The 24,503-nt window shown below is 36.9% G+C and overlaps 1 protein-coding gene across 3 annotated transcripts in view; it reads left to right on the plus strand.

Moving 5' to 3' along the window:
- Gprk2 (G protein-coupled receptor kinase 2) overlaps positions 1-24,503 on the plus strand; it is a 76,505-nt gene that overhangs the window by 41,925 nt on the left and 10,077 nt on the right. Inside the window, exons 1-7 of one of the 3 annotated variants that reach the window (XM_070298755.1) lie at positions 2,242-3,023; positions 9,838-11,616; positions 20,544-20,639; positions 21,564-21,921; positions 22,000-22,906; positions 23,212-23,349; positions 24,052-24,180. In XM_070298755.1, the coding sequence (XP_070154856.1) occupies positions 11,565-11,616; positions 20,544-20,639; positions 21,564-21,921; positions 22,000-22,906; positions 23,212-23,349; positions 24,052-24,180 (1,680 nt within the window). In that variant the 5' untranslated portion in view covers positions 2,242-3,023; positions 9,838-11,564. Of the gene's footprint in view, positions 1-2,241; positions 3,024-9,345; positions 9,416-9,837; positions 11,617-20,543; positions 20,640-21,563; positions 21,922-21,999; positions 22,907-23,211; positions 23,350-24,051; positions 24,181-24,503 lie in introns of those variants that run through there. The other 2 variants (XM_070298757.1, XM_070298756.1) reach the window with 2 other exon arrangements.

Here is a 24,503-nt window from a genome sequence, read left to right on the forward strand (position 1 = left end):
ATAATGATTAATTTTTTATATCTGTATCTTGCCTAATAAGATGGAGTGTTATACATAATGTGAAATTTTAATTATTAATTGTACGAATTTATTTTCTTTCTCTCTTCTTTGTTAACACATAACTCTTGCATTGACTAGAATTAAATGCCGATTTATCATTCGGCGAATCAAAGACGAGCGAAAAAGTGTCACATCGATGAATAAGTAAAAGCTTACTGTATTGACAGCTCCCTGGCTGAATTATTTATGTCCAATCGATATAGGCATGAGCCTATTCGGCTGAGGGCAACGTTGTGTGTGAGTATCGGGTTGATGTAACAAAGAGTTGAATATGGAGAAGCGAAAGTGGAGCGCTTTTTTTTGTCGCGCCCACGATGACAATATGGACATCAAAAATCGTGTATATATGCAACGGCACGGGTGTAGGTGTGGATGCACGACAAGATCGGTTTTTGCCTTGTGATCGCATCGTCTCGCCGATGCGCTCGATTAAGCACGCGATTGTCGTTCAACAGCTCGTCGTCGTTCGATTTGTCCACTTGACGAGTAATTAATAATTAATTTAATAATTGCGCTCGATTTCGTATAGCGCTCGGTTGTACGATCACATACATAGAGAGCACACTGGTAAATGGATTAAAAAAGCAATTAAAAAAATTTTTCACTTTATAACTAACTAATTGTAAATTATTTTTATTTAATAGTTTTTTTTTTTTTCAAATAGAGATCTGCTTGTTAATTTCAAATTCTAATCGTTACATTATCCTGAAAATGATCTGTTTAAAATTAAAATGCATTTAAATTAAAATTGAACGATAAAGGAGTTTCTCAAACATGTCCAAGTATATTTATACTGTGTGTGAGAGAGTTTATAATTTATTTCGCATAAATCCTTCTTACGTTATTTATTGCGTTAATTTTAGGAAAAAGTCATTTAAATTAAAAACATTACATTATCTCGTTGTATAAATCTCCCGTATATATATTTATATCTATAGACGGTAGATATGTATCATATAATTTATAGTATTTATGTTGACAGTCTTTGAAGTAAAGGATATCGTTTTTATGCATCGTTTTATGTTTACTCGTTATTTATGCGCAAAGACGTGTCTAAAGATTTTAAATATAATAATAAATTATTAATTATAATTGTATATTATAACATGCGCGCAATAATATGTTGATAACAATTATTATTACGATAATTATTATTATTTACAAACGTGCACTATGTTATAAAATTTAGACATTTATAAGGTATAAATAATAATAATTTATGATAATAAATAGATTTTGTGCAACATTTATTATATCGGATGACCGTGTAATCTTCCAAATGCGGGAAATTTTTCAAAACAGTTCACTCGTTTTCATCATGCCTGGTATTTACTGAGAAACATCGAGAAAGATCTTGATTTCTTTTGCACATTCCAAGCGATTTGTCATGCAAACATTCTTTACTTTGCGTTTCTTGCATATCATTGCAATCTTTAGTGGCTGTCATTATATCACTTCCGCTAGTTTTATAAATCTTTTTAATATACGCGCAAGTAACGATATAAACGATATATCTATTATTGTAAATTATTATCAATTATTATTATTTTATTTATATCTTATAAATTATTATTATTTTATTTATATCTTATAAATATTTAAATTTTATCACAGTAAGTACACGCTTGTAAATGTAATAATAATTATTATCAAAATATTACTGCGCACGCATTATAATATACAATTATAATTAATAATTAATTATAATTAAAAAAATTAATGAAACAATTATTACTTTTCATATATTAAATTAAGAAAAATTATATAATCCATATGACAATTTAAAAAATTCGAATTCGAATATTTAAGAAACGCGATTGAGAAACGATTAAATTATGCAATCGTCAATTTGTATCATTTTCCAAACTCCTTTTGCGCACTGTTGAATCTCGCGCGTCAATCGAGTGGCGAACAATGGCGGTAACATCAGCCGGTCGATACGAGCAAGAGTCTAGGGACTCTACCACACCCAACGTATCGGTTCGTAACATGTATATATATATATATATATATATATATATATATATATATATATATATATATATATATATATCTTATTCCCGTTCATGCATGAATATATTAATAATTTATTATTCTATTAGAGAATAAATAAAATAATTATTATTACTTTTTATATATTAAATCGAGAAAAATTATATAATCATTATGAAAATTAATTAAAATGCTATATGACAATTTAGTAATATTCCTGTACGCGCGCAGCGCGAAGGAGCACGCTACCATCTCTCCTTCCATCTTCCCCCCCCCATCCCCTCCCTCATCACTTCTCCTTCTCTGCTCATCGCCACCATTCCGTCTCGGCGCCGTCGCGTCGCGGAGGCTGCGCAGCGCGGCGCGGTAGTCAGACTAGTCAGTCGGTTCTCGTCCATCGTGTGGATCGTGTGGATAGTACGGAGTACGGTAACGTGACGCGAGAGAAGGACAGTGAACGCGATTTTACGCGATCGGACACATTGACGAACCGTCGTGCCCCTCGCAGGCGTTCGTTCGGTATCTCGCGTGTCGCGACGTGATGACGCTCGTGTCGTGTTGCGATTGATAATAATCGCGTCGCGTCCCCGTGTATCCCGGAAGGAAGATAGGTGCGCGTCTCTCTTTCTCTCTCTTTCTCGGGGGCGAGCGGGAAGGAGGAAGAAGAAGAAGAAGAAGAAGAAGCGCGCCTCGTGGATCCCGTGCGGCGGGATCGTGACCGCGATACCGGAGGTGCGCGGTCAGCCATTGTGCTTTCTTCGTGTGTCGCCGATACGACCGCGCGGTGCTCTGCTTGTCAATCGGTGTATGTGTTTCTGTGTGCGAGAGATCTACGAAAGAGAGAGAGAGAGAGATGTACGCGCGCCGCAACCGGCTACTACTATCGGAGCTTCGTCGCCGCCTCTGCTAAACGCAACTTCCTTCCCGCTCCTTGTCATCGCCGTTCTCTTTCACGGTCGGCCGACACCAAGGTAAGTGAGACAGACAGGGAGATACAGTTTTTACGCTCGTCCTTGCGTTTCTCCTTGTCTTCATGTTCTCGAAACGGAGCGCGACGCGAAACTCGATCGGTAACGCGATGCCATTTCCCTCTCCCTCTTTTCCTTTCTCTCTCTCTCTCTCTCTCTCTCTCTCTCTCTCTCTCTCTCTCTCTTCGACGTTTGCGTTTCTTTCTGTTTTTGATATCGCCCGGATGACACGTTTTTTTGCGGATCGCCGGGTCACGTTTATTCCGTTTTATTCCAAATCGAAAGCTCGCGATTCGATTGCGAGAGCCGGCGTGACAGATCGCGAGCCGGCGTCGAAGACTACGGGTTGAAAGAGAAGAGGGGGAAGGGGGAATGGAAGCTTACGTTTCGATCACGAGCGTGACTCCGGAGTGATCGCTCCCGCGTTTCTCTCGCGACGTACAGACGCACAGACGCGTGTCTCCCAAGTTCACGGTTGTCGTGTGAGGTTCCTGTCTCGGAAGGAAGCGAAACGAGAAGAAGAGAGAGAGAGAGAGAGAGAGAATATCGTTAACTTCGCTGGCGTATTCATATAATATTTTAATTATTACATTGAATAATGACAATAAATTTTATCTTTTATCTTTACATCAAATAACCTTTATAATTAAGCGTTAATTTAAAACTTTGTTAGCCCAACAATACAATTAATTGAAAAATATTTTTATTATTTAGATTACTATTTATTATTATTATTATTACTATTTATTATTTATTTCTTTTTTTAAATTTAATTTAAAAGTTTCTTACGTCTGATGATTGATTAACCTGAAATTAATTATTCCAGTCATTAATTATTTATAGATCCCATGATATCTTGACAGGAAAAATTTATTTGAATTTAGTTTGTAGTATCTGTAATGAAAGGGACATGCGCGCTGGTCAATAAACATGCACTCTTCGTGGGATCTAAATTTCTCGAGGGTTTAAAAGGGTTGGCAAGAGTGTTCAATTTATGCGCGTGTTTCTTCTTTTATTTGCCGCCGACGAGAGCAAATAGGAGACGTATTAAGCTGCCGTTAGATACGATTCCCCGAGTGTTTGCTACGTAAAGAGAGAATCCGGTCGGACCTTTAAAGCGCGCGAGAGAATCGGATATTTCGTCCCATTCGATTGATAGTCCCATTTATCGCGCGATTAAATTCGTCGTTACACCTTCGTTTATCTATCTGTCTTTATGCTACTTTATACACATATGCATATCGCATAGAGAAATCCGCATAAATGATATTAAAGCGCAACATAGAGGATTTTTTAATAGCGAAAATTTAATTCGACACGCTCTTTTTGTTAAATATAATGTCAAATAATTATCCTATTACAATGATATTTTTCAATAATTCAACGCATAATTTGCCCGCAACGCTCATTATGACACACGAGACGAGAGAATTAGATGGGCAATATATTTGGCAATAAATCGCGGTGCCCGAACATTAGTGCGAAAATTTGGCTTTTATTCGGTGAGAGAGAGAGAGAGAGAGAGAGAGAGAGAGAGAGAGAGAGAGAGAGGCGAGAAGCGAATCTTAGGGAATAATCGAACGAGGCTTTTTCCGGACGACAAGTAGAATATATATATGTATATACATATATACATATATGTCTGGTTGACGCGACCGGCGCATGACATACTGGTGAAGGGAGAGAATGGTGAGAGAGAGAGAGAGAGAGAGAGAGAGGGGGGGAAGGATAGAAACTTGCAATATTCATTTACATCCCAAAACGTTGTAGTACGGAAAAGCGTACTATATACTTTCGCGCGCACGTGCCGGCCAACCGGCCGGCTGTCAACGCAGAAGTGCTTACTCTGTTCTACGAATACGTTGATACGTCGGATCATATGGATTATAGATACATATGAAGTAAATCCTCTCTTTCTTTCTACAGTCCGTTTTGAACAGCGCGCAATTTGCGACAGAATTTCGAACCTTCGTATATAATCTGACATATTCTATGTAATGTGCAGAAAAAAATATTTGTAGAGAAACGGAATTGTACAAAAAAAGGATACACGTCATAAAACTCGTAGATTTAATAATCAAAACGGATGATTCAACAAGATTTTAATTACGTGTCTTGCATAACACGATTATGTCGTGTTTTGCGATGTAAAAAATTTTTCTCTTCGTCATTATGAGAGAAAAAAAGATATCGTAATAAAATAACCGGATCTTGTATTATGTATTTTCATGTATCTACATACGCTTTTATTTTTACTTCGTGTGACGCAAATGCATTATGTAAATTCGATATCGCAAAATGTCGAATCACAGTCGGATGCATTAAACGAACCGTAAACGAGGAAAATGATTTTCCACGATTAATCTTCCACCGTGATTGATTCCTGACAGCAAAAATTGCCGTCGAGTATATCGCTAATCTTCTGAATAATGAAACAAATCGTTGCGCGATAATATACCGTTTCTAAAGTCACATTACATCCTAATAAAGTCCCCTCATCGGATGGCAGATTGCAAATTACGGACTGGAATCTGAGATAGCGGAACTCGAAACTTTCGTGCGATATGAAATTGCATGATTGAAGTTGAACGTAGTTATGGAATATCGCACGAAAATCGACGCTACTTTTTCTTAGGCATCGCTAATGCAGGAGTTGAAATATCGGTGTCAAAGATATCCGTTATCGTATCTCGAATACTGTATTTCGATATCGGCAAAGTGTTTCTAACTATCCTTGTTAACGTAAATTGCGCGATGTAAAAAACTTCTCAGACGGATCTTTTTGAATTTTTTTTACTAAAACTCTCACTGCAATTTACAATGTATATTTGCACATTTTTATATATAAATCCTCATTAATAATAATTACTGAAGTATAATATATTATTATAATATATTATTAGTAATTAATAATTTTATAATCTATATTTAAATTTTTAAATGATTAATTTACATTAATAATATATAATATATATAATATATTATTGTTATGTTATTATTATTAATAACATTATTATTATTATTATTATTATTAATATTATTATTATTATTATATTAATTTTATATACTAAATAAAAATACTCCACTTTTCACGAAATTTTCTAAACAAGGATGTGTAGATTGAGCTGAGCATAAAAGAAAAAAAATTGTTATTTAATGTTCTTCTATATCTTATGTATATATATTCACGCAAGTGAAACACAATTGCGTTATATATCGTAATACTCGGTCGGACGGTTGTTGCTCGCGTTGAAACTTTCGTCTAGCTTAAACTAATTTCGCTATAGTTGACGTATATCGAGCACTTGTCAGCCAAAAATAAAGCAAGCTGCGCACGACAATAGCGTATTCATTCAGCCACTTTGCCATTACATCTAGGCAATCCTTGTTCTTACGTGAGTCTGATATTTATTCGTACTTTAGCCGATTTTATCTATCCGAAAAATATCAGTAAGATCATATACTCATTGCGAAATTAAAAGGTTTAATTATTTTCAAGTAAATAGTTAAATAGAGGGTTGTGTTGAGAAAAAAAAAAATGTAGAAGTAGATTTAGATAAGATACATACGCGCGAGTTTTTGATGAAATCGTCTTTGCGTTTTCGAAAATTTAACTAGCTTTTTACATCTCGCGTAAAAATATAATTAATAATGTGAGAGACGTTGCAATAATTTTCTTTTTTTTTTTTATGGCGATATAGCCCCTCTTTTCGTGCGTGTACAATCGTAAAATTTGTACGGATGAATTTCAACTATCTGCGAGTGTCGACAATTTATCTTACTTGAAAGCTTCGCGAAAAATTCCGGGAGAATTCATCTTCCGCGCGTTACGAATTACCGGCGCGTTTGGACCGATGAAAAAGAGAAAGAGAGAGAGAGAGAGAGAGACGATCGAGGTGATCCACAATCCAGGCGAAAAAGGGCGCCGGATATTGAAATATCGTATCGGGTAAGGGCCCATTGTGCGCGGAACCTTGGCCCGCGCGTTCCAATTTGAAGCCCGCCGATCATAAACGTTTATTATTATCGTCTTCTGCGGAGAAGCGCATGGCGTTCCTTCCTGTCAGCCAATAGCCATTTGCGCTGATACGGCGGAATTGCCTTTTCCATCCCCCTCGAATCCCCCTCCCGGACGCTCTCTTTCTCTCCCTCATTTTCGCACACAACACACATAATGCGGCTATACATCGTACCTATAAATGTGTATCACATATATAGTTACGTATATATGGTGTCCCGAATCGACCGTACTTCTTTCGGCTTGCGGATTTTTTGTCCAATTTTTAGCGAATCTTCGCTTATTGAAAATTTGGCGGGACGTCGTTATTTTTATGATTTTTTTTTTTCCTCCCTCTTTGTATCATAACCAGATCTGAATTTCTTTAATGAAATAAGATCGATCTGGGATTGTCCGAAAATTAGATATAATTTTCGAAAAGTTTTTTTATCTTTAGTCGCTCGCAATTCAAAAGCGTATTGACATTTTTGTAAAGGAATATTTGATTCGAAATTAAATTGAACGAAAAAATATTGTTTTATCTGAGACATCCTATATACATGGACGAACGTACCCGTACGTTGTATATTGTCTATGATACCGTCAATCACGTATAAACTGTATTACTGATTGACACAATGCGAACGCCTCTAATGCATATCAACGTTAACGGCGTGTATTGTTCCGTCTCGCCGTTATTGGTAATTTCTATTTCGATGTGTGTATATATATATATATATATATATATATATATATATCGCGAATCATCGAGGGGGGTGAGAGGGTGGGAGGGCGGGGGAGGTAAACGCGAGCGAAACGACTCTGTCTCGTTCTCGCGGTTTCAGCAGGCACAAAGATTTCAAAGGCGGCGACTCGTTTCTCTTTCTCTTTCTCTTTCTTCAATTTTCTTCCTCTTTCCCGCGTTGGAATCGTTTTATCGCTTTTGCGGTCATCGCGGCGTTCAAATTGATTTATCGCACCCACGTACGCGTGTTTCGCGCCGTATTTCAACGTGCAAGCGCATCGAGTCGCAAACATCTTTTCCTCTCCCTTTCGCTTCGGATTTTATATAAAATAAAGCACACGCGAGTCTGCGACGCGGTAGAAAAGAATGATTAAAATCGCCGACGATGATTTTGACGAAAATAAGTCGTAAAAGACGAAGCTTTAATCGTATAAAAAGACCTTTATAAAAAAACGGAGACGAATGGATATAGCGTACCCTAGGTGGTCGTCTCTTCTTCGACGAGGTCGAAATGGAATTATGTTTGTGAAAAGGCAATTAAACGAAATTGCGTTGTGGATTGAACGGTTCTGAAAGGGAATGCGATCGCGCGATTAATAGCGAGATACTATGTTAGCGTGGCTGGGAATCCAGACACGCTCGATACGTCGAATTGCATTCGTCGCGTCGTCAATTTACAATCGCGTATCGCGTATGACGAACAATGGCACGAAAACCGCATCGCGTTCCAGTGCGTGCCGGGACGATGCATGGCAAGTATGGTTAACACTCTTCGCCATTCAAAAACTATTCTACCAATTACATATTTCTTTAAAAACAATTCTTCTTGCGACACGTAACGTATTAAAGCACGCCTCGCCAGCAACACATCCTATATCGTTTAATTCCATGACATTTAATGACGTGACTTATATTGTAGTTACGTCACTGATGACAGATGATAAAATGTCTCGCATTAAGAATATAATAATTTGAGATTCGTATGAAAGAAATTTTACAGTAAAAGGTGGTTTAGAAAGTCGATGTTTACGTCGAATCGTTCCTATTCCGGGATTAAAAGCTCTAATTTAGGAGCGTCGCGAAATCCTCGCCTTTCTCGGACGTTCGTCTAGCTTCGGGCGATTCGTTACGCGAGAATTAATCGAACCGGCCCTTTCCGGTGAGACGAGCGATATCGGGAGAATTGAAAGGAAGAGCGTATGTCTCGTCGGCCGGTTGTGGCTCGCGAGATAATTGGAAAGGACGGCGCGAGTTCAATTTGCGGCAGCGAGAGGAGCCCGTCTAATTCCACGGCGTTCTAATCCCCGCGCGTTTCCGCGGTTACTCGGAATTTATATCCCCCGGCGGTGTATATATATATATATATGTATATATGTATATATGTGATCGCCCATTAAAAGCCTCGGCCGGATACGAATACGTGGAAATGACGCGTGTTCTCTGCGTGCTGTCTTCGATGCTTATTAGATTACCGTCGTCGCGTTAGCCCCGTCGTTATCTCCGTCTCTCCTCTCTCTCTCTCCTTCCCCTCCCATCCCTGCTCGATGCACCTGTCCGCCGCATCGCCCATTCACGCGTACGCACATGTGCGTCAGTGACGGCGATGTCGCGCTAATGAGCGTGCACGCCGATATGTTTCTACGTGGAATATAGGTACGCTCAAGCTTTAGATATTTTTTTTCAGAGAATATTTATCGAAAACTTGCGTAAATGCTGAGAGACGATCCGGTTTGCGTCCGTTTCTTAATGTTAATTAAGGATTATTGATATGAAGTGCCGGTTTTTATACTACATTTTTGCATATATTATTTTCTCATGTGTAAATGTCACATTTAAATGTTTAATTAATGTTTCGAGGGGTAAAGGTAACCGGATAACGTCATTTACAAAATATGTTATATTTCTATATAAAATAGTGACAATAATAATAATAATAATAATAATAATAAAATAAAAAATAAATCGTAGCTCGAATATATCGCATTGATATGTTTATAATATGCGGTTGGCTTGACTCTATCGTTCAAAACCTCCATGTTCTCACAATGTAAAAACTAATCGAATCTTTTTTTCAGCATGCGCGTGCACGGGAGCGAATCCACGAGGCGGTGCGCGCGAGTAACGCGTCGGTGAACGCGCGAGAGAAATGAAATACGCGAGGGGAGCCATTAGGAATTCGCCGCCCTCGGCGAATGTCATTCACCCTTGGTGCGCATCGTAAGAAGAAGAAGGGGAGGAGAAAGAGAAGGAAGGGAAGGAATCGCCGCGGAAGAAGAGGGAGCGAAGAAGTGAGCGAAATCGCGCACGCGAGATCGGCATTCCCGCGTAATTCATCGTCGCTTCGAATCTCGGTGTTTCGGCGATCAGCCAGCCAGTCAGCCAGCCATCCAGCCGTCCGTTTTGGGGCCAGCGCGCGTTTCATCGTCAGAAGAGTGAAAGGCACTTGGCCACACGTGGCTCCTCTCACGAGCGAGCGCATCCCGGAGTGTTCGCGCGATATTTTCGCGAGGTCACGTTAAAGGAGCACACACACATTCGAAGTCTTCCCGTCGTCCATCAACGCTTCGATACAGCGCTATATGTCTATTCTAAAAAAGATAGCCTTTCGCCTTTGTGTCGTAACATTGTTTCACTAATTGCGCGCGAAGCTGAGCGCGAGAATTCAAGAATTATTCTCGATCGGTTGTCGTTTCTCTATTTGCTTATAGCGCGATTCGAAACTGCGACTACAGATAGCGAGGACAAATTCTATCTGGATGACGGCAGTGAAAGAGCGCGATTGTCGATGCTCCCGTGACGCCCTCGTCGATCGGGGGAGGAATTGATGGAATGTTTGATTGAGGAAGAATCGACGATTGCGGACGATCGTTAATGACGACTCGACAGCGAAGATGATTGCGCGGAATCCGCCAGTGACGAGCGTCGATTACGCGATCAACTCATTTGACGACAAATTTGAGCATCGAGCGATCTAATTCCGTTGGATTGGAAGATTCACTGAATCCACGAACGGCGATAAAGCTTCTTCCGCAGCCGCACGCATAGCTATTTGATCCGTTGACTTTGCCTATTAAAAGATAGAAGAGATCCTCAGAGACTGATAAAATATCTACCGACTGATTAAACGGCATCCGTCGTGGCGCCGAATTTATTCCGACACCATCGATTTTAACATCATCCGTTTCGCGATCGAAGATCAGCACAAAGTCGCCTTTCGCAAGACGCATCTAAACTATCATCGATTAGCCTAATTACGAGAGCGAGGACAACTTCGAAATTATTCAACAGCATCCTCGTTTGCGCCGATTTATCTGAATGCGAGTTTTACTCTTTTTTCTTCCTTCAAGAGATTAATACACGCGATTGTAAAGACACGCGATCCTTATTCAAGAAATTCTCCCGGGAATCGAATCGATTCCAAATTAATTGATCCCGACGATCGATCGAGCGTTGAGAATCAAGCTGAGCAAGTGAAAACGAACGAATCTCTCGCGTTAAGAGTCGATTAGTAAAAAGTTATCGCAAAGGTTCGAATCGAGATATATTGAGACATAATCGACATCGGCTCCTCGCTCGTTGGTCCTCGGTGAAAGGGGACCGATCGTGGACTCTGGTGGTGTCTCGGGGCCGCAGATGGGAGCTGGTCTGCTAGAACCCGGCAGGGTGATCAACCCCGTACAGCAGAAGCTACAGCAATCGGACGAGCTCCCCGTCGACGTCATCTGCCGACGTCGTCGTCGACCACGAGGCCTCTTCTTCTCCCACCCGATTCGGCCGCGCAAATCCGATCAAGCTGGAATTGATGGAGTTGGAGAACATCGTCGCGAACACTGTGTACCTGAAAGCGAGAGAAGGTGAGCCTTGATTTTATTTATATCGCTATCTTTTAAGTTCTATTTACTTATTTATTTATCAGCGGGAAAAAAAACGCTTCGACCATTCAATTTTGAACAATTAATTATTCTACAATTACATAAATTCTAATCAGTCAATTATGTTGACAATCTTGCTTTACTAATTTTCTTTTTTAATATTTACGAGCTATATATATCGTCTATAAATAAATAAAAAAATTTATATCGAGCGATTTATATCGAAAGTAGATAAATATTACGTAATTAAAAAATTTGTGTAATTTTTATACGATTGTGTTCTTCTTATAACATAGTAATTAGCGATACACGAGTTATAACATCGAAAACTCTTTACTCTTGATTTTAATCGATTAGTATACAATTCACGAGTACTTTAAATCTTATCGTTTTATCGTGAGATTATCATTGAGAGTGACGACTGTGAGTGTTTATTATATAGCTGCAAGAAACATTTTACGACGTGTAATAATTAATGGTGCGTCGCTTACAACGCGTGTCAAAAGCAGTTATTGATTTCGGTCGGTATCGTATACCTACGTACGCGTATATAGTCTTTTCGGAACACCCTGTACAGCGTTATTACCGTGTGTCCGCTTGGACGACATTTATTACGAGCGTAAAATCGCTCCGCAATTTTAGCCGCGAGATTATGCGTTCGAGTTTAACGCACAACATTCATTCGCAATCGTTACGTTTGCGCCATTTAACCGCATCGAACCGCCATCATTGAGAAAATTAACCATCGAGCGCGTATTTCGACGTAAACAAGAGTAAACATAATAATTTCATATAATCGTAATTATTTCTCTCGAGATTGGAATATAATTTACGTCCGTGAAATAAAATTTGTCTTTTTGTAATTTTTATCACGTTACGCGAATACTTACGTCAATATTTAAAAAACTTTCGATCGTAAGAATAGTATAAGAAATTTTTAATATTTTCTGTATTTTTATTACATGTATAATTTTGATTATTGTTATTGATAAAAAAAATTCATCGATGACTTTTATAATTTGTCGCTAATTGAAAGATGGCAAGCCTTTGCAATTGTCATTATCATTGTATATATTTAGACACGATGCATTGGATCGCGAGGAGTGCCTATTCGGCGAAGGCATTTATGACGGCTTAGTATAGGTGTTCGTATTTTAATGCGCGCGTAAAAACGATCGCGATACTCGCGTCGACAGCTTAAGCGTCGTAACGCGAACGATAGAACGAAATAAAAAATCTTTACGGCGAAAGAGAGAGAGAGAGAATCGTTTTTTTCATTCTTAGCCCGAGAGACGCACGTTTTAGCACACCTATCTCTTGTCATAGGCGCTGGTAAAATATGAAATAAAATAAACACCGGCTTCTTATTTCGCTTTATCCCCATCAAAATTGATTTGTGCTCCTACGTTAACCGAACATTTTTTTTTTTGTCCGTGCCATATATACACCTAATTTATTTCTTCCTTTTCTTTTTTCTTTCTTTTTTTTTCTTAAGATTGCACAATGGAAAAGATTTCAGATTTAAGGAAATAATGAAACAAATATAACAGAATTTACAGAAAATCAGAAAAAATCAGTAAAGATTATAAATTTCAACGCAAAAAAAAGTACGAGATTAAAAAAAAAAAATTGAACCGGAAAACGGAAAAGAGAAACTACATCCATTCAATTTATTGTGGAATGCATAATTCATGAAATGAAAAGTAGATGTATAATAATGGAAGAAATATTTATTAATTACAAAACGCAAAAGTAAAAGAGAGAGCGATCTTATGGGCATAAATACAATATATATGTTATACTTAATTCGAGAATCCGTAACGTCGCGACACACGCGATGAACAAGCGCCTCTAACGTTGGCAAACTAAAAACCAAAAATACGATGTGTATCGCACCGAACCGATATCACCCGTCGTATATTCAGTACTTAATTGATATACAGAACGAAAGAGAACGGGAGGGAAAGAGAGAAAAGGCAAATTGTATATGAAATATCGCTGACGATATTTCAGCTGCGTGAGGTCTCTTCAAAGTTTTTGTAAGAGCAACTTTTTTTACGTGTTTCTTTTTTTCCTCGATGGCAACATCCGAAAGATATATTTACAGTTGTAGAACTCATAAAAAAATTTTAAATAATCGGAAAACATTCTAAAGTATTATTAATTGCTTCTTTTTTCTATGATTTTTTCATGCTTAATTTTAATTACCATTTATTACATAATCGCCGTCTCCGAATGATTGAGACAGTTTTCTTAATAGATATTTTTTACATATTTATTCCTATAGGAAATCAACAAAGAAATCAAAAATTGTTAATAACAATTTAAGAAAATGTTAAACTCTATATTAAATGTTTCAACACATTTGATTTAAAACGGGCGTTATAAACAATAAATAACTATTTTAATATCTAATATTATTAATTTGGAATTGTATAAGGATAATTCCGTAGAACTCATTTATGGAACAGAGAACGTAATGATCTTGCGACGCCGGTTAAAATCACCTAATTCGATCATACATATCCGTGATATGACTTTTTGTAATATGTTTGATTTTTGCATATCGTCTCGATTCACACGATTCTCTTTTTATATGATTCTGTTATTATAAAGAATTTTACAACACGAACGGTCGGTTTCTCTTACACAATTAACGACATTTCGCGATTACTTGAGAAACTCGAGCCGATAAAAATAACATCTCCCGCGCACCTTCTGACGCGTACGCCAAAAAGATAGGGACTCGAGAGATTTTTTTTGCAGGGTCAAATGCTGGATTCGATTCTGTTGCCGACTATTTTTAGCCTCGTCAGAGGGTACAATGAACTTTGCCGCTGACAGGGAAACGTGACGTTTCACCTCTCGTTATGCTCCGCGCGCGCGCGCAGCCCATCCCGCAGGATATGTCATATAAGTGTAGGCATCTCAAAATTTCCCACGCTTCCTTTTTTTTTTTCACGTGAGAATTCATAGCTTTCCCTTTCTCTCCGACAACGATTGTTTTCTTTAACACAACGAAACTTCTGATAATAAGAAAAGATTTTGTTTGTCTCTTAAGAAGAAACGCAATCTTTGAAGATTTTATTTTCTACGCAAACACAATTCTGTTTTTGAGAAACAAAAAAAAAAAATCTTCTGATCGAAGGAAAAACAAACTTTTCTTAAAGATTAAATTTCAAACCACTTTAACTGTGTTAACTTAATTAAAGGATCTAGAATATTTCACGTTAAATTTCGAGGATGAAAGTAGAGTAGACAATGGATTAATTCTTTTTAATCCTTAAATGAACCTCATTTTAATGGAATTTACTTCCACGGAGAGACTGAAAGCTCGAAGTCTCCGAAAGTTTTCGAATAAAATTTACATAGAAGTCATGATTATGTTCTCCTAACTTGAAACTGAGCTCTGCCGATCACCGCAAATTACGATCAGCTGGCAACGAGTCGAGGGTTACCACCACCGGCCGACGTTTAATTAGTAAATTACGAACGACGTCCCGTCGAAGAGAGTGCAGGCGCGTTATGTAATGGTCGGAAAATAGGTAAATGGATTCGTGTGATAGCTACTACAATAGCCTTGTAATCGCAACGCCTTGATAAACTTTACAAATGAAAGTCTCGGTGGGAGCACCGGCAGAGCCGCGAATTATGTAAGTGTACAGGAGAGCCGATAGTTGAAGGGATAACGGGTTAATTAACAAGTCTATCGTACTCGTCGTAACAGGCGACGTTATTAACGCGGCACTCGATTGACAAATGACTGTAATCAATCTATTGCGTCGGCGAAAAAAACTTTCCAGCTTACGAAATTCCAATTTATCGCGCGTTCTCTTGTTGCATCTGCGAAGCCGTTGCCTCGTAACGTTCGCGTGTCGGGAGGTGTGCCCCCGATGTTATTAATCTCGGATTAATCCTGGAAGACACCAGTTTTGCATACGTAAAGCTCTAGCACGTCGAAGTCTAAATGGTGTCAATTAGAGTTCCGGCTTTCTTTTCACGAACTCTAGGGATTGACGCCTACGAAATCGCGTTTGAAAAACGGAACGTTAACGCTTTCATTATCGAATCTAATTTTTATTCTGAAGAGGTTTTTTTTTTCTCCCCCTTCCGGATATAGTAGAGGATTCTTGACAATTTCAGCATTGCAGAAAAAAAGTTAAATTTTAATTTTAAAGTGCTACAATTGAGACGATTAATTAATTTATAAATATGTGTGTACTTATGAATCCTTAATAATTAAAAAAAAAAAAAAACTAATACACACGACATCTCCAAAATTATAATTTATGATATGATAGAAATGGCACGCTATTTGTGAATGAAACGTCAAGTAAAAAAATGTAAAATAACGAGACGAGACGTGTTTGTATTATAATCGAAAATTACGTTTCAGGTCGAGTTTCGGGAACCCTAATTATCATAATGATACCAAAGTAGATACGCGTAATGCAATTATCGGGAATAAAGCTACGAGTTTAGCTATCGCATATTGACATAATTACGTGATGACGAGACACGAGAAAATTCTACGACGGAACGCGGATTGTCGCGGACAAATTACTATAACTCGGAGTAACAACAAATATTTTAAATCACAATATAATGATGTAAATCACGCTTGTTACTTGGTCGCGAGTGTTGATAAAATGTAATAGAGCGAACAAGTAAATATTATGATTATTGGCTAGATGAAATTTATACGAATAATGTGTGATGCGACGCGCTTATCTATTTTTTGTAAAAAATTTTACAAAGTTATTTAAGTTAAAGAGAAGGGATTGAATCGTGAAAAAAAAATAGAACAAAAACGGAGTAAATCAATATTATCAGTTTATTTCAAATATTTGCAGCCTTGGTTTGAATCCTGCAATATTGCTTTCGGTTATGATCCCGGATATCTTGTTTTTTCTTTCGTAGATTCCTCAAAGATGCGCGCAGATAATCAGCTATTTTATCTTTTCCTTATGCAATTAATTAAATCGAATGCGGTTTTTTATTTTGCGACATTGACAGCACAACTATATATCAGTTAGATAAGATCGGTTGCGTAAGTTGATACATCGTTAAAAAACAATTGAATCTTGTTTGCAAAAAATATGACACGAGAATTAAACGGTCTCTTTGTCCGACGTTTTTAAAAGCTTTTTTTTTTCTTTAATAATAATAATAATTAATATTGAAATAATTAGTAAAAAATAAAGTTTATATATATATATATATATATATATATATATATAGGATGTTAAAAAAAAACATTCAATATTTATATGATAGATAGGACACACTACATTGAGTAAAAAAAAACTTTAGTAAACATAAGTCGAAAGCTCAACTCTTTCTGAGATATAAACATTTTTGTATGTCTGCATTATAATTGACTTACTGGCTTCTATGTGTCGATGTTTATTCTGAATGTCCTCATTCAATTTCCATACATACTTCATAACAAAAAATTTCACCGGCAATCAGTTAGTTGTAATCAACTGGCGATTGCGGATCTATGCGATTCGTAAAAAGAAGATGCTAAGCGTGTATGGAAATGGAAGGAGGACACGTGGAGCATCTTTTGTAAATATCGAGATCAAATTTTAAGTATTGAATGGTTTTTTTTAGAACATTCTGTACATATATATACACATATATACATATACACAGTGTTATAAAAAAAAACCATTATATATATATATATTTTTTTTTCTTTCAAAATGCGCTTCTAAAGATAATTATACGAAATTCATTTATTGTCCTATTTCGATGTCAATTAAAAAAAAAAAAATAATTAAAAAAAAATAAAAATAAAAAAAATAAAACGTTGACGTAAATTTTAAACAAAAGATATGATTCAATCATAAAAAAGCATGCGTATTTTATACTATAACTCAGATACTATTTTTACGAATACTTTTTCCATGGGTCGCGTTTAACGATTGATGATGAGATACGATAGATACTGCAGGCAGGATGCAGCACGTGCATTGGTGACAGGTCCTCGTTCCGCGCAATGCAATTCACACGCATTGGAGCACCGCGTCGCGTTTCCTACCCCGTTTTCCTCCCTTTTCCTTCACCGATGTGCAAGAGAAGGAGGAGCTACGCGACCCCCGACTTCCGCTCGTTGAGATCGAACGAGCGGGCCCGTCGACAAAGTACAGGGTGTCTCGAGGAGAGACACTCTATTCGATCTTCCCGAATCGACTCGATCTTAATGAATATTTTATTTGAAGCGCCATCTTTTTTATTGTCCCGATATTGAATAATTTATCGATGTATAATTTAATCTCTTTTTTTTTTCATCAAAATGAAAATAGTACGATTTTATCGTAGAGATTGCGTTGCTAATATTTCTCATGGATTATTCATCAAATAATAAAAATAAATTGCGTTGATTGCATAAAATTGAATTTACTCGGTTTATTTTTATCGTTCCAGTTCTCTCTATTTGATATTTCAGTTCATTATTCGTCAACATTTTTAACATACATATTGTCAACGCACTTACGAAGAAATATGGAAAATTTTTACCCTGATATATGGTTCTCTATGTAATGGACTTTCTGTAAGATAATCCATTATCTTGGTACAACGGAGATATATAGCTTTCTTGGAATGACCTGTACAATGAGGTGTTCACGGAAGCGAAAAACTTGGGACCTAGCATCTCTCCCCCGTACATCTCCTTCCGCGTGCTTTTCCCTGTGCTTTTCGTTTTTCCGCACGATCGATACTGCCGTCGTCGCACAGGAGATTTTGCGGGTTTCGCGATGAAGGCTATGGCGTCTTTTTGCCGTAACCGGGATTCTAATTTAACGCAAATAAATGTACAGTGTTTTTTCATGAAATTTATATACTTTCATCAATTTCTTTCGTTCGCGTATTGTGCAATTAAATTGCAATCGGGCGTTCATTTTTAAGCATATTTTTAATTAATATAAATAAAATATTTTCAATTCTGATGCATCAAAACTTACTTGAGATATAAATTCTTGTTATCTTTATTTTCATCTTGGAAATTAAATTCTATAAATGTCCACTTGCTTATATATATATATTTACACACACACAACAAGAAATGCTAAAAAGTTATAATAATATTTTGACATTTTGTCTTGAAAATCGAATATATGTATGTATATTGATTAAAAAATTTTACAGAGAAAAAAGCGTGTATCTCGTAATAATTCTCGGCAATAAATTCTTCAAATTTGTTATGCTGTTTTTATAATAGCAAAATTATTCGATAATAAATGTGATGACATATAAGTACATATCATATGCATAACTCGTTATTATATGCGCAGCATCGCGTTGAATGTGCATTGTAATGCGTTATTGAACATTATGACGTTCGTGTTGAAGATATTAATAAGTTTCTGTTAACGCGCACGATAGTTTTTCGCTGTCAGAGTTTGCCATCGCAAGTAACGTTTTGCATATGAGGTGATTCATGATTCGCGCTTGAAGGAGAATGAAAAATACATCAGAAGATTAGTTTACCGAAAGCATTTTGTTTTGATCGCTCATACTTCAAATAATATTAGTTTTTCTCTCTTGAGTGACATCATAGTTAAATTATAGTTTTAAAAAATCACAATTAAATTGATATCGGAGATTTTGGGATTTATTTATCGTATCCTTATTAATTTAGAACATGCAAGTATTTAAATAAATATAATAATTTAGCTAATTTTATTTTATATTTATATATAAGGTCCTGATTTTTTTTGTTTTTTTTGTGATTTATCATTATCCATTGTTATTATTTTATTATCAAGGATACATATAGAAGTGGCAAACTCAATTTTGTCAAGAAATAAAATGTGGAATTTTATAGATCGCGAGTTATACAATGAAGAAACGAATCTTTCTCAAATGGTTTCCACTGAAGGAAACGCAGAGACTGAACGTGGGAATATTGTATGTATTTCCGGTGATGAATTATGTGAACGGCAAAATGGAATAACTTTTCTCTCGTTTAGCCTCTATGATGATGGTTTTCGAGTTTAATGTCGTTTCGAATTCTACGAAATGCCGAGATAAATCTCGTAATGCTGATCCAATATGCCGTTATCTCTGTCTGAGTAAATTCCGCAACTTCCGGCACTTTTCAATCCGGAATTTCGCTGTCCATCCGCCGTGAAGATGTTTGCGAAGCATTTGCTTCAGAATCGAATGGACGTAAAGACTTTGCGCATAATTTTTTTCTTCAATTTACATTTTTATATGTTTCGAAATAATTTCAGAATGTATAAATTATTGATTAATTTATGAGAAAAGAATATGAGAATCTTAATATTACAATCGTGCTTTTATAAATATCTTTGATGATACATTCGTGTATTGTGTGCTATAATGTTAATATCGAAAAATATTTGGCAGAATTTTATCCTATAATATATAGATTTTTTTCTAAATACACATGATTGTTTTTCTAAATAACTTGATTTTCTGTCACTATGGAATAAAAATTACGTTTATAATGAATAAAGCAATAGTTTTAGCAATAATTTTATTTCGTTTTTAATCTGCCTTTGATGCTCAGTATCTATCAATATGACGCACGTACATTGAGAATTATTACAAATTCCGCTCGATCTTTAATTAATGGCTATTATATTGGTAAACCATGCGCGTATTCGTTTTTATTATCGTTTTAATTAACATACAGCGGCACAGATATGGAAATTGGAAAAGTTTTCCTCTTATGTACCCGATGATAAAATTTCCGATGAAAAATTTGAGATAGCTCACAGTGATGCAACAAAATTCGCGGTAGCGTGAAGAAATAAAACAGGAAGAAAAAGGTTATCACGGTATTAATATATTCGAACGATGATAATACTTATTATTTCGCGTGTTTCGATGCTTATACATTTTTTTTTTAAATCTCCGTGTTTCTTTCTACACAGGCGGTGGTGACAGTAACAAGGGCAAGAGTAAGAAATGGCGGAAGATACTTCAGTTCCCACATATTTCCCAATGCATCGGCCTAAAAGATAAACTGGGTGAGTTTTTAAAATCAAAGATATAGAAATTAGAGGAGCTAGAAAAATCTTAGGAATAGTTAAATTAATTTTATCTAAATAATATCTTGTTTCGGCACGATTCTCGCGACAATGAACGGTCCTGTGTAAGGCTCATGTAGCTTCGTGATTATTGAATCTCGATATGCAATGCGTATCTACACAGTTGTTGGAAAAAAATTGCAAGAGAGTGAGGATACGAGACAATCGCTCGTTGCGTGTCCCGTTAACCTACTCCGATAAGGTCCTCCCGACTAATGGAAACTCACGGATGAATGCATCTCTCTTAATTTGATACACGTATATATGTAAATAAGCCACTACTTTAAAATATTCAACAAATTATTTCTCTGAGTATCATTATTTTAAATTATTTGTAACATTAAAAAATATTTGATGAATTATTTTACTATTGATTATTATTTTACTGTAGAATATTGATATTTTTTTAACAGAATTTTATCATTTTTTAAAATTATGAAGTCAAAATATTTTTTTATGGAAAATAATAGATCTATATTACTTTATAATGTAAAATTAATGTAATATTTGATATCATGTGAATTAAGCTGAAATAATCAAATTATATTCAAATTAAATAATTCAAAAGCATTCATGTCATTTTCAAATCACTTATTGAATGCTATTATATATCTAGAAATATATTTTCTACTTTTGAAAAAAGATAAAATGATGTAAATCTTTTTGGAGACGAGTTTTCTGGAGATATACATAATCCGCTTTTAAAAGGACTAGTATCAAATTTTCAGTTGAATTAAATCTGAATTGAAAGTATACATTTGAAGTACAAATATCTTTTATTTCATCGAAAATATTATATTAGTTTTTTCAACATTAAGGAATCGACATGAGAATATAATTATCATAATTCGCGATGTCGAACAGACATCAGGTACGGCTATGTGGTGGACCAGCAGCCGATCGGGCGGCTGCTCTTTCGACAGTTCTGTCAGGACAAGAAACCGGCCTACTATCGTTACAATCTGTTTCTGGACGCGATCGAGAAGTACGAGATTGAGCTAGATGAAAATCGTATCGAGCTGGCGAAGGAGTTGTTCGATCAATATCTGAAGCGGGAAGGTTCGGAAGTGGTCGACATCCTCAACGATTCCCTGATCTTGCAGTGCGAGGAACGACTTAGCACTGGCGGTAAGGAGCTCTTCGTCGAAGTCGCGCAGACCGTGAAGAACTTCCTGGCTGGCGAACCATTCTCGGTCTTCCTCAGCAGTTTCTATTTCTACAGGTAAAATATCAATATATCAATTTTTGAGATTTCATAAAGTTCGTACATTTTGGAAACGTCTCTTCTACGTCTCTTCAGGTATCTCCAGTGGAAATGGCTGGAGGCGCAACCGGTGACGTACAAGACCTTCCGGATGTATCGAGTTTTGGGCAAAGGCGGTTTTGGTGAGGTCTGCGCTTGTCAGGTGCGCGCCACCGGGAAGATGTATGCGTGCAAGAAATTGGAGAAAAAGCGTATCAAGAAGCGGAAGGGTGAATCGATGGTGCTGATCGAGAAGAACATTCTGCAGAAGATTAATTCCAAATTCGTCGTCTCGCTCGCGTACGCGTACGAGACAAAGGACGCGCTCTGTCTCGTGCTGACAATCATGAACGGCGGCGATCTCAAGTTCCACATTTACAACATGGGCGGTGAACCAGGTTTCGATATAAATCGCGCCCGATTCTACGCGGCCGAGGTGGTGTGCGGCTTGGAGCACCTTCATCTTCAGGGTATCGTCTACAGGGATTGCAAGCCAGAGAATATACTGCTGGACGATCACGGTCATGTGAGGATATCCGATCTCGGTCTTGCGGTGGAGATCACCGAGGGCGATATGGTGCGTGGTAGAGTTGGCACGGTGGGTTATATGGCGCCCGAAGTGATCGACAACGAGAAGTATACCTTTTCACCGGACTGGTTCAGCTTCGGTTGTCTATTATACGAGATGATTGAGGGTCAGGCACCGTTTCGCGCCCGTAAGGAGAAGGTCAAGCGCGAGGAGGTCGATAGACGCGTCAAGGAGGATCAGGAGAGGTACTCGCCCAAGTTCAGTGAAGAAGCCAAAAGTCTATGTCAGCAATTGCTGAAGAAGAGTCCGAAGAATAGGCTCGGTTGTAAATGCGGCCGACACGGGGCGAAGGAGGCGAAGCTCCATGGTTTCTTTCAGTGTTTGAACTGGAAGAGGGTCGAGGCCGGTATGTGGGATCCGCCATTTGTGCCGGATGTAAGTAGGTGGTTTTGATCGATCGTCTTATCGACATCGAAACTTTGTTTCTCTTTTGCTTTACTCTCGTTACTCACGTTTTTGCATTGAACGTCTATTTGTTGGTTTACTTATCGTGTAACGTAAAAATTTAATTTCGATAATCACGTCAAAAAAAAAAAAATCAATATAATATTTATAAATTTATTTTTAACGCATATATTATCGTTTATATATTAGAACGTGTGAAATTATTTTCTGGTAACATAAAAATACTAATTTAAAGGGGTATCAAAATCATCAATCATTACACGCTATTGTTACAGCCTCGCGCGGTTTATGCCAAAGATGTTTTGGACATTGAGCAGTTTTCCACAGTAAAAGGTGTCAATTTGGACGCCACGGACGATACCTTCTATAGCAAGTTCAACACCGGCAGCGTGTCCATTCCATGGCAAAATGAGGTAAGTGATGCACCATAGATATCACACATTCGAGCCGCAACATGTCTTAATCATTGATTATAAGACATGTTGCGGCTCACGGAGGCCTTGGATCCTTCTCATAAAAATAATATTGGTTCTACACGACACTCAGCAGACGGTCACTTAACAAGATTATAACGTGAATATAAATCATATTCTTCGCGACCGTTTATGTGTGAATTTTTTGACAAATTTGAAAGATTAATTTTTTCTTTAAGAAAATTTTTGAAGAGTACATATCTCGGATAAAATCTTGAGTTAAAATTTAAAAAAATTTAGTATATATAACTTTTAAATCATGCAATGATAACATTTTGATATCTAATTATGCTTTAAAAACTTGGTTCTCTGATTGCTCGAGAAGAAAGTATTCGTTTCACTTTCCGAAAATATTACACGCGTCGCAACATCTTGAAACGATGCAAGCACTTGAATCGAAAAATACATAGCTCGTGGCAAAGTGTTTTCCTACGTCAGAGGTAGCGCAAGAGCCACTCGTTATCACTGGCGTTATTCGGACTGGATGTATTTAAAGCCGCGATGCTGCGTAGACGCGTTACACACGAGCCACCTTTAGCTTCTGCCGATCTTAAATCACTCACCATGCACCTCGCAAACCGAGATCGTTGAACTGCAATCTCTGATCTCTGACGCGTTCGTCTTCGTTTTCTTCTTTTGCAGATGATAGAGACTGAGTGTTTTAAGGAGCTGAACGTACTAGGTCCTAACAACACGCCCACCCCAGACTTATTGGTAAATCATACTCCGCCCAATAATGAAGACAGAGGTTGTTTTCCCTTTCGGAGAAAGGTAATTCGTGTTTTGTAAATTTTTCTTAAACTTATTTAAATTTATATTTTAACAAAACAAAAACGTGAAAAGCATTTAAAATATATTGAAAAGATTAAGATATCTTTTAGATGCTTCTAAACGACTAAAGAATTTGAAGAATTATTTTTTATACACTTTTTACAATTAAAGATTACAGAAAAGGTAACAATTGCAATGTTTTTTGAACATTTGTGGCAGGTCTAGCATTTTTTTTATGGCGCGATATTAATTTTTTATAACTGTAAAAAGTTATAATGATATATATAAATTATATAAATTATATATATTACAATTATGCGCAG

Source organism: Polyergus mexicanus, unplaced genomic scaffold, assembly GCF_030449975.1.
Source record: "Polyergus mexicanus isolate NDT 795.1 unplaced genomic scaffold, iyPolMexi1.0 SCAF_7, whole genome shotgun sequence".
NCBI classification, from domain to species: domain Eukaryota; kingdom Metazoa; phylum Arthropoda; class Insecta; order Hymenoptera; family Formicidae; genus Polyergus; species Polyergus mexicanus.